This window comes from Cyprinodon tularosa, unplaced genomic scaffold (genome assembly GCF_016077235.1).
Source record: "Cyprinodon tularosa strain WSP-4 unplaced genomic scaffold, ASM1607723v1 ctg1458, whole genome shotgun sequence".
In the NCBI taxonomy this organism is placed as follows: Eukaryota; Metazoa; Chordata; class Actinopteri; order Cyprinodontiformes; family Cyprinodontidae; genus Cyprinodon; species Cyprinodon tularosa.
The window spans coordinates 8015-22500 of record NW_024038285.1 but is presented as its reverse complement, the minus strand read 5'-3'; the positions used below and the strand labels follow the sequence as shown (position 1 = coordinate 22500).

The 14486-nt window shown below is 46.5% G+C and overlaps 2 protein-coding genes across 3 annotated transcripts in view; one reads left to right on the top strand and one right to left on the bottom strand.

Annotated features, from left to right (window-relative positions):
- The window catches only part of LOC119779332 (sorting nexin-14-like), a 16850-nt gene extending 13166 nt beyond the window's left edge, over positions 1–3684 (top strand). The window contains exons 24-28 of one of the 2 annotated variants that reach the window (XM_038278937.1): positions 179–343; positions 415–510; positions 1547–1638; positions 1731–1787; positions 3517–3684. In XM_038278937.1, coding sequence (XP_038134865.1) covers positions 179–343; positions 415–510; positions 1547–1638; positions 1731–1787; positions 3517–3543 — 437 coding nt within the window. In that variant the 3' untranslated portion in view covers positions 3544–3684. Of the gene's footprint in view, positions 1–178; positions 344–414; positions 511–1546; positions 1639–1730; positions 1788–3513 lie in introns of both variants that reach the window. The other variant, XM_038278936.1, reaches the window with a different exon arrangement.
- Positions 3685–10411: 6727 nt separating this feature from the next.
- On the bottom strand, positions 10412–14208 carry LOC119779331 (5'-nucleotidase-like). The gene is made up of 6 exons (XM_038278934.1): positions 13884–14208; positions 13638–13792; positions 13458–13566; positions 13234–13383; positions 11854–12054; positions 10412–11776 (listed from the first exon to the last, which is right to left on the bottom strand). The coding sequence occupies exons 1-6, from the start codon at positions 14191–14193 to the stop codon at positions 11613–11615; spliced, it is 1089 nt and encodes a 362-aa protein (XP_038134862.1). The 5' UTR covers positions 14194–14208; the 3' UTR covers positions 10412–11612.
- Positions 14209–14486: the final 278 nt, after the last annotated feature.

The following is a 14486-nucleotide window of genomic DNA, read 5'->3' as shown; positions in this document are numbered from 1 at the left end:
CAGAACCTTTCTCTGGGCCCAGAACCGCCCGGTTCCATCTGCTGGAGGAACCAGAACCTTCCTGGTTTGTTGTTGATCGGTTGGCAGCAGGGGGCGCTGTCGCTACAGAAACGGTTCTGATCCGGCTGAGTCAGGCGGGTGTCCTGGGTTCTCACCCCTGGTTCTGGGTTCTCCTCAGGGCGGGTGGTGTTCCGTATGCCGGACTGGCTGCACCACATCCTGGCTGCTGGACGGATCCTGTTCAAGAACACTTTTGAGGCCTACATGGATCAGAACCTGCAGTCCAAGCTGGAGGCCGTGCTGCAGGAGCACCGGCTGCTGTCGCTCATCACGCAGCTCAGAGGTACCAGAACCTTAGAACCCGCTGCTCTCCGGACCGGTTCTGATAGTTCTCCCATCTGTCTGTTGGTCCAGATGCTGTGTTCTGTGAGAACAACCAGGAACGGACGGCAGAGGAGAAACGAGTGCGAGCCAAGCAGACGTTTGAGGAGATGATGAAGTATTTACCAGGTCAGAGTCCAGATTCTCTCCTCGGTGCCGACACTGACCTCCAGAACAGGGCAGCAGACACAGAACCATGATGCTGCAGAACCATGATGCTGCAGAACCATGATGCTGCAGAACCATGATGCTGCAAAACCATGATGCTGCAGAACCATGATGCTGCAGAACCATGATGCTGCAGAACCGTGATGCTGCAGAACCGTGATGCTGCAGAACCATGATGCTGCAGAACCATGATGCTGCAGAACCATGATGCTGCAGAACCATGATGCTGCAGAACCATGATGCTGCAGAACCATGATGCTGCAGAACCATGATGCTGCAGAACCATGATGCTGCAGAACCATGATGCTGCAGAACCATGATGCTGCAGAACCATGATGCTGCAGAACCATGATGCTGCAGAACCATGATGCTGCAGAACCGTGATGCTGCAGAACCGTGATGCTGCAGAACCGTGATGCTGCAGAACCGTGATGCTGCAGAACCATGATGCTGCAAAACCATGATGCTGCAGAACCGTGAAGCTGCAGAACCGTGATGCTGCAGAACCGTGATGCTGCAGAACCGTGATGCTGCAGAACCGTGATGCTGCAGAACCGTGATGCTGCAGAACCGTGATGCTGCAGAACCGTGATGCTGCAGAACCGTGATGCTGCAGAACCGTGATGCTGCAGAACCGTGATGCTGCAGAACCGTGATGCTGCAGAACCGTGATGCTGCAGAACCGTGATGCTGCAGAACCATGATGCTGCAGAACCATGATGCTGCAGAACCATGATGCTGCAGAACCGTGATGCTGCAGAACCGTGATGCTGCAAAACCATGATGCTGCAGAACCGTGAAGCTGCAGAACCGTGAAGCTGCAGAACCATGATGCTGCAGAACCGTGAAACTGCAGAACCATGATGCTGCACAACCTTGGTGCTATAGAACCTTGGTGCTATGAGCTCTGTGCCGGTACCGGGCCAGTTCGGTGGGTTCGGACAGCGGGAAGCGTTAATCGGGGTGAATCGTTGACAGAAGCTGCGTTTGCTTCCAGACTTGGTGGTGAAGTTGATCGGAGAAGATTCCAGGCAGGAAGGAATGGAGCTGCTGTTCCACGGAATGCAGCAGCCACTTCTCAACAAGCAGGTAACGTTTCCCAGCTGCTCCAGGAAGGAGAAACTGGAACAGAACCATGTTCTATCAGCCGGGTCAGAGATGAATCTCCTTCTCCTCCTCAGATGACCTACGTCCTGCTGGACATCGCCATCCTGGAGCTGTTTCCTGAACTCAACAAGGTAAAGATGCAGCAGGCGCTCAGCCGCACGCACTGAGTAGAACCTGACGGCTCCTCCCTGAAGGTCCCGCCTCTGACTTAGCCAGCGCTTTATCCAGCGGAGGGTTCCAGTGATCATCAGGGAGAAGTTCTAAAAACACCCAGATCACTTCAGAGAGTTTCCAGAACCAGGTCCAGTTTCCATCCACTCACCATGAGGGTGGAGGTCTGAAAAATGATCCATGTCAATGGTTATTCCAGGCTGGATTAATGAAACCATTAAGAGAAGCTTCCTCTGATCCAAAGTTCTGTAGAACAGATGTGGTCCGATGAAGCTGCAGCAACGTTCAGACATGGTGATGGCAGCATCATGCTGTGGGGAACCTGTTCTGAGTGGTCAGTGGTTCCCAGGCTGCTTTCATTGGATTCCAACATCATGTTTCTGGAAGTTCTTCCAGAATGAATCCAGAAGCTGCTTAATAAGAAAAGATGAGATGAACTTTATTGATCTGAGAGAGAAATTCACTTTTCACATCGACTGAAGAGTCAAAAGGAGAAAACGTGCATCAACATGTATGCAGTGGATCAGGAAAAAAAGAATTAAGGCAGAGATTTAAGGTGATTTATTCAGAAATGGATTTGGTTTCGTACATTAAAGTGGTTCCAGGTAAAGAACGGTGAGGTGGTGAGATAACTAACAGCTGAAGTATGTAAATATATGAGCCTCTGTGGAATAGAACAGTTTGGAATTGGTACAATAAGAATAAACCAATTAATCCCCAGATATATAATGAGGCTGAATGGTCCCCATGTCCTCCGGCAGTCTAAGACTATAGCAGCATATTTACTATAATACTGTAACTAAACAATGAAGAGAAGCCAGGATAGGAGAGACATGATCTCTCTTTTTCATTTTCATCAGAACTCTGGCTGCAGCATTTTGGATCAGCTGAAGGCTTTTAACTACAGTTTGTGGACTTCCTGATAGCAAAGAATTACAATAGTCCAGCCTTGAAGTAACAAATGCATGGACTAGTTTCTCAGCATCACCCCTGGACAGGAGATTGCTCATTTATGCAATATTCCTCAGATGAAAGAAGGAAATTCTAGAAACCTCTTTGATATGGGATTTAAATGACAGGTCCTGATCAAAAACAACACCAAGATTTTTTACTTTATTATCTGAAATCAGTTTAATCCCATCCAAATGAAGTGTTACTTCAGTTCTTTCAGCATAGAAATGCCACAATAAGGACGGCCATTTTTATAAATATTTCTTATTTAAAAAAAAAACCCAAACAAACAAAGAGATAACAGAGTCTAGATTCTCCTCACATTGTCTTGATCTTGGAGCTGATGACCGGCTTGATCACTCATTTCATCCACCTGCCCAGCTCCGCCCAGTTCTCATTAGCGTTCATCTGATCCACCTACTTCAGCCTCTATTTAACCAGCCACCAACCAGCCATCAGTGCCAGATTATTCCTCCAGCGTACCTGAGTGAACTAATGAGCAGGAAATGGATCAGAGAATAAAGCATGAGGAGCATTAAGGGACATGTAGATAAATTCAAACTTGTTCTCTCAGTTACTGTTGGAGAATAAATCCGGTTCCTTTAAATCAGAATCAATCCTGATGAACGGATGGAAAAAACGTGCAGGAAGCAGCGAACATGTCTGCAGTTAGACTGTGGAGAAAACATGATGACTTTAAACCCGGACAGAGCTGACAGCTGCTGTGCTCCTCAGCAGGGTCCGAGGGAGGCCTTCATCGTCTGACCGGGGCGGGTCAGGCGGATCGACCTCAGCTCCTCTTCAAAGATCTCCTGCCGACTCCCAGACAAAGCTACATTCCACTTCCTGTTCCACTTCCTGCTCCACTTCCTGCTCCAGAACCAATAAACACATATTTATTCTCCCTCCTGCTGCCTGAGTCTGTCTGCTTCTCAGAGGGTTCTGGTTTTAGGTGGAGGTCCGGTCCGGTCCGCTGAGGCAGGAGATCTTCATGGCTGGGAAACAGGAAGCTGGTCGAAACAAGAATCGTTCAGATTCCGCTTTTATCTTTCATGAAAGGTGGCAGAACGGTCTTCAGTTTATGTTAGAGGCTAATCTATACTAATAAAGATAAAATAATATAGAATTAATATTTCATCCATTTTACTGCATGTTTTATTGAGGTTAGGAGTATAGATGATTCTCTTCTGTCTCCACTCATGACTTTGGAGAAAAACATTAATTCTATTCAGTTTATTTCTATAGCTCCAATTCACATCATGTCATCTCAGGTCACTTTATAGATCTAGATCATCCAGTCAGATTGATTAAAAGTTTTCTATCTAAGGAAAACCAGCTGATTGCATCGACTCATTGACTCTTCAGCAATCCCTCACACTGAGCATGCTTGTAGCGACAGTGGAGAGGAAAAACTCCCTTTGAACAGGAAGAAACCTCCAGCAGAACCAGGCTCAGTGTGAGCGGCCATCTGCTGAGGCCCACTGGGGTTCAAGGAGACAGAAGCAGACATAGAAAAAGAAGCATAGATACAAAAGGCAACTGTCAACCAGCTCCACAGGCGGCCCCGTCCAGGAAACACACATTTTCTTTTCACCTTTACTGCTTAATTTTATTATTTCTATTATATGTTTGTTTTGTTTTTTTTTATAAATTTGTATTTTGCTCTTTTTTTGTGAATAAGAACAGCGAAAACCAGCGGATATAAGAGATACAATAAAGATAGTATGGTACCTGAAAAAATGGTCTTTCTGATTGGAAGTGAAACCAGAGTCAGTCCAACCAGCCAATCGCTGCCCGCCTCATGTTCAGCTCGGCCAATCACGTGCCTGGTCGTCATCACTGAGTTTAAAACAGCAGCCAAGTTTTTATTTTTAACTTTATTTACAAAAAAATAAAACTAAAAACAGGAAACCCTTAAATAAACAAATAAAAAAACGAAACTAAAAAAGGAGAAATAAAATAAGGCTGATTGAAAACAGCTGACAGGAATCCAACATAATGATTTTATAAAGTTTTTATGTTTTATTTCTGCTTCTTTCCTTTTTGATGCTGTTCTAAAAAAAAGATTTAAAAAAATAAAATCCACAGGATTTCATTTCTACGTTTGAAGATGTTTCGCTTCCCATCCAGGAAGCTTTTATTGGAAGTGGGGGGAGGGAGGGCTGAGGTTACTCCCTCTGCTCCTCCAGCTGAGGCCTCCTGCTCCCTGCAGTGTGTCATCTGTCTCCCAGATGGATCTCCTTCTTGTTTTCTGCCGTTTACTTGATATTTAATCAAACTTCCTCTAAATCTGCACACATGGAATAAATTCACAAAAGTCAGTTTCCATCTAAAAGCCTGATGGATCCATCAGCGGCCATTTTACGGTTAAAATAATGTTAAAAGCAGAAGAAAGAAATTATTGACAAAACTTAAACCCCAACTCTAGAGTCCTTAATAAAGAAAACTTTAAAGTTCTGTTTTAAAGTGAAAATGAAAAGTTTCCAAAGTCTGAAAGTATCGTAGCTACGATGACTTCGACACGTTTCCACTTTATTTATATAGCACGGTTTAAATAAACACAAGGTTTCCAAAGTGCTGCACAAAAAGATAAAATAACTAAAATAAATAAAAGTAATAAAATAAAATAAAAGCACTGCCCGCACAGGATAAAAATATGCATGTGTATACATAAAATCAACATGTGTACATAAAATCAACACTCTACATGGTGTTAAAAGCCAAAGAAAAGAGGTGGGTTTTAAGAAGAGTTTTAAAATGAGACAGAGAGGTGGCCTGTCTAATGTGCAGCGGCAATGCATTCCAGAGTTTTGGAGCTGCAACAGAAAACGCTCGATCCCCTCTGAGCTTAAGCCTTGCTTTAGGCGCCGTCTGATCAGCTGACCTGAGAGATCGGCTGGGAGTGTAGGGGTGCAGAAGCTCAGAGAGGTAAATTGGGGCAAGGCCATTCAAGGCTTTAAAAGTAAATAAAAGAATTTTAAAATGAATCCTAAAATGGATGGGCAGCCAGTGGAGTGAAGCTAAAACAGGTGAAATGTGCTCGTACTTGCGTGTGCCAGTTAAAAGACGTGCAGCAGCATTTTGAACAAGTTGAAGACGAGCAATTGAGGACCCAGCAATCCCCACATAAAGTGCATTACAGTAATCCAGCCGAGTGGTCACAAAGGCGTGGATTACTGTCTCAAAGTGCCGTCTCTGAAGGACTGGTTTGATCTTTGCCAGCCACCTTAGCTGGAAAAAGCTAGATTTCATTACAGCTTTTATCTGGCTGTCAAATTTAAGGTCTGAGTCCACTTTTACCCCGAGGTTTCTTACAGTTGGTTTACTGTATTGCGATAGAGAACCGAGATCAACTTGGGAGGGGGTCACAGATGTGCCACCAAAGACCATGACTTCTGTCTTTTCTTCATTAAAATTCAGAAAATTTAAAGACATCCAAGCTTTAAGGTCATGTAAACACCTTAACAGTGGTTCAACAGAGTAGGAATCAGCCTTTTTGAGGGGGACATAAATCTGGCTGTCATCAGCATAACAGTGAAAGGAAATGCCATGTTTCCTGAGAATGGAGCCAAGTGGGAGTAGATAGAGAGAAAATAAAAGAGGGCCAAGCACGGAGCCCTGTGGGACCCCACATGAGAGAGGAGCAGTGGAGGACACAGAGTCATCAAGGCTGACACAGAAAGTCCGATGTGACAGGTAGGACATGAACCATTCCAGTGCTAAGCCCATGATGCCCACCCACTGTTCCAAACGAGCAATCAGGATTTCATGGTCCACTGTATCAAATGCTGCAGTCAAATCTAAAAGTACAAGGACAACACAGTGTCCAGAGTCAGTAGCTAAAAAGATGTCATTAAAAACTCTTAAAAGCGCTGATTCTGTGCTGTGCAATGTTTTAAAACCAGATTGGAAAATCTCAAGAACATTTTGTTCATTTAAAAAGTCCATGAGCTGAGAATAAACAATCTTCTCTAAGATTTTTGAGAAGAAAGGCAACTTAGAGATAGGCCTAAAATTCGACAGAACAGTAGGATCCAGCCCAGGTTTTTTTAATAAAGGCTGCACGACTGCATGTTTAAGATTTAAAGGGACTACTCCAGAGGACAGACTGCTATTAATAATTGTGAGACACGATGGCCCGATAGTGGGAAAGACCTCCTTAAAAAATCGGGGTGGGACAGTATCATCTGGAGACCCTGAAGGCTTCAAGTGACCCACAATCTCCTGCACAAAAGGCAGGTTCACAGGTTCAAACATGTCAAACACAGCAGAGCAGGGGACAAACACCGAAGGATCAGAAGCAGGAGGTGAAATAAGTGCTCTGGTAGAAGTGACTTTATCAATAAAGTAGTGAAGAAAGTTCTCACACACAGCAGGGGAGGCCTCAATTACAGTCTGAGGTGCATTCAGAGCAGAGTTGATAACTTTAAACAACACACAAGGCTTACCACAGTTTAAAAGAACAATATCGGAAAAATATCTTCTTTTAGCCTCTTTCACAGTGGATTGGTAATGACGCCAACACTCTCTCAGTAATTGAAAAGATATTTGCAATTTGTCCTTTTTCCACTTTCGCTCAGCTCTTCGACAGAAGAGCTGAGCGAAATACTTCCTAAAGAAAATACTTCCTAAAAGTAAAGAAAGGAAATCTTCCAGAACAACTGAATGAGGAGATATTAACACTTTGTGAAGCGTCTAAAAATAGAACAGAGGAACCTTGTTTATACGAGTCAGAGTTTAAGGTTTCACGATGTGGCGAGGAATGGATGAACATATGTGATGCTCAGCAAACCGCTGCCAGCTGCAGGATGTGGAGGGAATTCTGCCGGGAAAACACTGGGAGGATTTTATAAATTAATTAAATAAATTTACAGAATGACCAGGCAGGAGACGGTGAGGGGAGCAGATCAGAGCCACTTTCTTTGGAAATGTTTAGAAGTGCAGGAATACTGGAAGGACAAATAGACTAAACTCAATTGGGAAACGACCAGAGTTACACTACGATGCTCAGATATTCGTCGAGCACTAGGACCAAGCGGAAAACCAAAGACCACAAGCTCCTGATTGGCCCTCCGTCTTTTCTTGTGTGATTGGCTGTCACCGCTGTCACTCCTGAGAAGCTCACTTTACAAACATCTGAACTTAAAGGCAGCGTTTTACTTTAACTTGATTTAATCTAAGTTTAGCTTTTCGGTCATTTCAGTATTTATCTTGTAAATTTTCTCATTTATATATTTCAAACCTTTCATCTATTTCTGTATTTATTCAGTAAACGCTAAAGAAACGCAGTTATTTTCTTTTATTTTTGTACATCCGAATTAAAAAAGTCAATTATAGAAAACCAGGAACAGCTTTCCTGGTTACCTGGTTTCTACGACAACAGACTCTAGCTCAACATTAGGCTAGAGTCTGAAAAGATGGCCGTCCTACCCGCAGTTTAGCCTAAGCCAATAGGAAGCTCTCATGAAACATGATTCACCATGGCAACGGCAGGACAGACGGCTCTAAGGCCTCAGTTTGTGGCCACGCCCCCATGGCTCAGGGAATGGAAGGGTGGGCGGAGCTCTTCAAGGAATTCCTCATTGGCTCCTCTGTGGCCTAACATTGAGCCCTTAAAGGGGCGTGGTTATCTTAAAGTCGTAGGGAAATCATATTAAAATATCAAATCATTCTACTTTAAATGTATATATATATAAATGTTCTCTTTATCAGACCATATTGTCCCCAAAGTTAAAATCTGTGTTTTTTCCGTTATCTTCTGCAGGCCAGTTAGTTCTACGTCAGCCTGAACGCCTAAATTCGGCCAATCATATATCAACGGTCATCTGTCAATCAAATGTTTTTGGTCATAGCATCTTGATTCATGTGTCGCAGCTAATATACGCAACGGTTGAAACCAGAATCCTTTCCTTTCCCATTGAGTTGCGTCCCAGTGTTCACGGGGATGGACGTCTGTGTCTTCGGCAGGCGTAGAGCTAACAGAACTGGCAGCGTTGCGAGGCGAGGGCTCAAACATGTACGGCTGGAAGCCTTCTACACCAAACCAAGCTTCTGCCGCCCTGGCGTCCTCTTCCACAACATCTTCGTCCCCGCTTTCCTCCTCTAAATAAAAAATGGATGACGGAGGAGACTCATCCACGACCTCCGACACTAAACTCTCCTCCTCTTGCATGTTTCCGCTGTCCATAGCGTTCCTTGACAGCGTCGTTTCTAAGTCACCAATTTAGTGCTACTTGGTCCCAATGGAATTTCCACTTGGGAACCTACTAGCACTGAGTTGCTAACTGGTTAGCATCTTAGTGCTACTTGGTCCCAATGGAATTTCCACTTGGGAACCTACTAGCACTGAGTTGCTAACTGGTTAGCAAGATGCTTCCGACAAAACGGACACAACCAAACTCGCTTGGAAACCTTCCGCTACAACAATCCCGCCCCCTTCATAATCGACCAATCACATTCACTTTATTTACTGGTGTAAAGTCGGGCACCACTGGGAGAATTCGGAAATGCGCCATAACATCCAGGAGAGGTTTGATAAGGAAGAGTCCGAATCACTTGTTTTGAGAGCAGGCTGCACGGGAATTTCCCATCAGCCTTTAGTCTTTTCTTGTTGGTTCTACGTGGCGAATCCAATATTCCAAATTTGTTGGGTTTTTCCGCCTTGAAGCGAGCGCTCACATCCAAGATATTATCCCATCTCACCTTTGAGTTCAGCCAGCGCAGCCAGCCTGCGTTCAATCGCACCCAGCATACGGCTCAGCTCCCGGTCCTGCTCGTTCAAAGCCTATGTGAGGGCGTCAACCGCTGCCGGCAGCCTGATCAATGCCGCCGACATCCTCTGTAGATACATCAGGTATCCTCCAAATCCAAACAGGAAAAATCCTGTGAATCCGATTTAAATCAGATCAGCTTCATTTAAAGCTTCTGTTCACAAAGAGCCAATAATCATATTTCAGTGACTCACAAACACCAGGCTGAACATTTGATTAAGATCATTTATTGTTTACAAAAAGGTTTGATTGGAGCTTTAACACAAAGAAGCTGATTGATCAGAGGAAACAAGAAACAATCAGTTGGCATCAACTTCTTTGTCATGTTGGTCCTGAAAAACCAGAACCATTAAAGACCCAGTAACCAATTGGACTGAGGTGGACAAACTGGTTCTGTTGAAAAGATGAACAACTAGATTTCTTCTGCATAGATCGGAGGACAAGACTGAATGAAAGCAGCTGATGGAGGGACAGAGGAGGAGAATCTAAATGGGCCCAGAACCGAGCCTTGTGGAACCCCACAGGTCAGAGAACTCGCCTGGTTCTGCTTTGAAAGCTCCTTTCTAACTAAGGCCGGCCTTACGCCGTGTGATACTTTCAATCCTTGCTCGCAGCTGCAGCTCAAACTCCACGACGAAACAGCAGAGTTTAAAAGTTCCCAGCTCACGATGTTTGTTCTCACACTGTGCGACCCGATGCTCTGATGCGATCTTAACATGGCTGTACAGGGTGTAGCAAAGGTCTTTAGTCGTAGAGTGTGAGCAGGTAGATCGCATCAGAGCGTCGGGTCGCACAGCATGAGAACAAACATGGTGAGCTGTGAACTTTTAAACCCTGTGATTTCATTGGACAGTGTGAGCTGTAGCCGCGTGCAACGATTAAAAACATCGCAGTGTATGTCCAGCTTTAACTGATCCAATGTAGAAGAAATTATCCAAGACACCATGGGGGGGCGCTGAGGGGCGGTTCCACTTTGGAGACAAAATTACAATAATTGATTCTCAGTGAAAAGACCTTCAGAAACCCAGAAGAACTTCAGAACAAAGAGCTTCAGAGGTTCTGGGAACTGGTGCACTTCATGAGGATCCCAGCCAGGAAGGAGCATGAGGTTCACCAGGAGCTACGCTAAGCTGAGGTACGAGTGCCTCGTCCGCCTTGCTCCGCTGAGGGGAACCTGCTTCTGGTTCGGCCCACGGACCCAGATTCTTCTAGAGCGTTAGCATTCAGAGAGCAGAGACATTTCTGGACTTAAGCCAGAGCAGAACCCATAAAAACATTAAAGTTCTTTGCTTTCGTCTGAGGGAGAATCCATTGAACCACAGAGGAGGGAAGTGATCCATAACATCCGGATCTTCATATCTAACTGGATCCATGGTGGAAGTGGATCACTTTGGGTTCAGAAACCAAGTGGACCTAAAGTGTCCACCTCCCTGCTAACGTTTCAAGCTGCAGGAACCGGCTTCTGTCACAGATCCACCACACCCTACAAACAAACCTACAGGGAAGCATGGAATGGCGGCATCATGCTGTGGGGAACACAGTGCCAGAAAGAATTAAGATTCTTCTTCTGTGGTGGATTCAGTTCTGACCCAAAACCCTCCAGACCAGGGTGCGTTCCTGAGAAACATCTCAGCTTTTGGGTCAGAACTGTTTATTTCGTTCCCTAAAAAGTTTTCACACCCTTAAAACGATACAATTTGGCCAAAACAAAACCAGAAACGATTCTGGTTTTACCAAGTTAAGCCTGTTTGGTCCATTTGGATCAGAAAGTGTGAACAGACGATGCGGCTTTAAAATAACTGCAGGGACAGGAAGCAGGAACATCTAACATGTCTCCAGGAAGCTGCGCCTCCTACTGGTGGGAGGAGTTTAATTTAAGCTGCGTTAATCAGAGAGGCCCCCTAGTGGTTATGAGAGGTAGTGCACCGCCTGTTTCCCTCACAGGAAACGTTTGGAAGGTTGGAAACAGAAAACAGGATCACATCAGTTCTGACTGAATGCCACATGTAGAACCCAAAGTGGATCGGTTCTGGTTGGGTTCTGATTGGAGCTCCAGAGGCTCCCTCACCAGCTCCATATAGACTGCAGTAAAACCAGTGAAACCAGTGAGAAGAGCGGGAGCTGGAGTCTACGGGCCGAGTTGTAGACCTTGATGCGTCCCTCCAGAGACGGATAAACCCGCCCCCTCCCTGTGATGTAACTCGACACCACGGAAATGTCCAAATCACCTGAAAGAACCAACAGAAGCGGGTCAGCAGAGGCGGTCCGAACCGGTTCACCCAGTAGGAGTGGGCGGGGTTCTCACCGCTGCTGTGCTTCTTCATCTCGTTCTGGATGACGACGAACCCGTCTCCGCCCGTCACCAGGTAGGACGGCAGAACCACCGTGTAGAGGCCGTCGTCCTGGACCGGCTCGTACTGCGGGACCCGACACCTGGTGCAGAGGATGCTGAGGCTCCTCACACGATTTCCTACTGGTTTGGAGACGTCAAACTCCACGTGGATTCCTGGAACAGGACACAGAACCAGTTAAAGTCCAGTTAAACCAGTACATAGAATCCCACTAAACCAGAATTAAAGGTTGGAGCTGCTGTCCTGCAGGAGAAGAACCACCTGACTGTTCCCAACATTCCCATTATTCCCATCCTCCTTCCTGTTCCTACTTTAGACCACCAGAAAACCACTGAAGGTGGTCTGAGAAATGCCCATCAGCCTGGTTCCATCTCCTCACCAGCTGGAACGCTGTGTTTGGAAAAGCAAACCGGAAGATGAAAGATTTCCTGACAGCAGAGGAGCTACGGTGGCTGAGGAGGACTACGAACATGGATCAATCCATGATGGATGACAGATGGCGGCCATGTTGGATGACACACTGCAGCCATGATGTATGGCAGTCGGCGGCCATGTTGGATGACACACTGCAGCCATGATGTATGGCAGTCGGCGGCCATGTTGGATGACAGGCGGCGGCCATTTTGGATGACACACTGCAGCCATGATGTATGGCAGTCGGCGGCCATGTTGGATGACACACTGCAGCCATGATGTATGGCAGTCGGCGGCCATGTTGGATGACACACTGCAGCCATTATGTATGGCAGTCGGCGGCCATGTTGGATGACACACTGCAGCCATGATGTATGGCAGACGGCGGCCATTTTGGATGACACACTGCAGCAATGATGGAGGCCAGGGATGGACAGTACATGGTCGCCATGTTAGTTTCCCCATCTCTGAGTCGGGGGCCGCCCAAACACAGCTGACCTTCTGCTTTCACGTCCGTCTTCACCTACCTTGTTCATCAGAACCTTCAGGTCCAGTTTCTGCAGAACCATTCAGGCTTGTGTCTTTCTGATTGGACAGAAACCCATCAGTCTTCCAGCAGAGGGACGCATCCTGGACGGAGATGAAAATCTGCTCATGAAAGGAGGCTTAATCCAAAAGGTTCTGAAAATGTTCCTGGGTCAGAACCACCATCACACAGCAAGCAGAACATCTGAGAAAACCTGAACTGTGACTCAGGAACAGCAGGAGAAGGAATCTGACATAAAACTACTTCCTGTGTCCCGTTTCAATGACGGTTTTGTCTGAGGTATGGAGGTCCAAACAGGATCTTATTAAATTGATTTCAGTGGGAAGTTCTGGTACCACGGGTCTGTCCTGAGACAGCAGAGGAGCAGCAGTACCTGACACCTGCAGGAACTCTCCAGAATTGGTTCCGTATCTCCTGACGGCGTACTCAAAGGTCTTCCTCAGCGTGGAACCGCTCAGCTCCACCAGATCAAAGGTTCCTCCAAAAGGCAGAACCGACAGCAGGTCTTCCATGGTGATGGACCCTGCAGAGCAACAGAACCTCCTGACAAACCGCCTTCATCCCACCATCCCGCCCTCTTTGCGCCGATCCTGCTACCATTGTAGGTCCGCTCATCGATGGAGCTCCGAATGCCGCCGCCGTTCATGATGCAGGCGCTGACGTGGTTCCACTGCTCGTCATTGAAGAGCCTGATGTAGTTGTCCACCTGAGGAAACAGAGGCCGGAGTCAGTATGAGGATCCTTCCAGGATCTGGTGCTTCTGATCCGGATCCCCACCATGGCGTCGCAGATCAGGTTTCCCAGGTTACATTCCTGGGAGCGGCATGCCGCATTGGACCCGTTCAGGAAGACCAGAGTCCTTCCCACCACCGCCGCCGTGTAATTGGCCAGGTTCTTCTTCCACTTATCCACCTCGGCCAGAATCTGTGGATCTGAGGGGCAGAGAGAGGAGCTGGTCTCAGAATCACTGCAATCAGAACATCTGAACCAGGAAGTAAAACAAATAAAAGCCCTGATCCCCACCCTGTGGAATGCTGCTGTCCAGCAGGATTGGGTTTCCGGAATGTTCCACCACCTCGCCGAGATCGTTGAAGGTCACTTTGAGGAAACCCAGATATTTTCCAAAGGCGTAGGCCTGAACCACGGGGACCTTCCTCCCGTCCTCCGACGTCTCCATGAACGGATAATCTCCGGCTTTGGTCTCGATGGACGGAGGCTCTCCTGGGGAACAGAAACACGAACATCCGTGAGAAAATCGACGGGACAAACAATCGCCGCCTGGAGCGAAGCATTCACACCAGTGGCCGGAAAAAGTGAAGCCACCGGCCGCCATCTTGGTACTCCACTCCCACAGAGACACTCAGTAACGACGCGCATCGTTATTCGATGCTGTAGCGCATAGATTGTTTCCTTGCGACCGGTCTAACTAGGGAGTACCAATATGGCTGCCGGTGGCTTCACTTTAACCCTGTACTACCAACAAACAATCAGGAATCCAGGGAATAAATAGAGATCAGTGTTTGGGAGCAGAAACAGGAGGTGGAGCCAACAGAGGAAATCTGAAACATATTAAGAACCAAACTGTGGCGGCAGCATCATGCTGTGGGACAGGAAGCTGTCCAGATA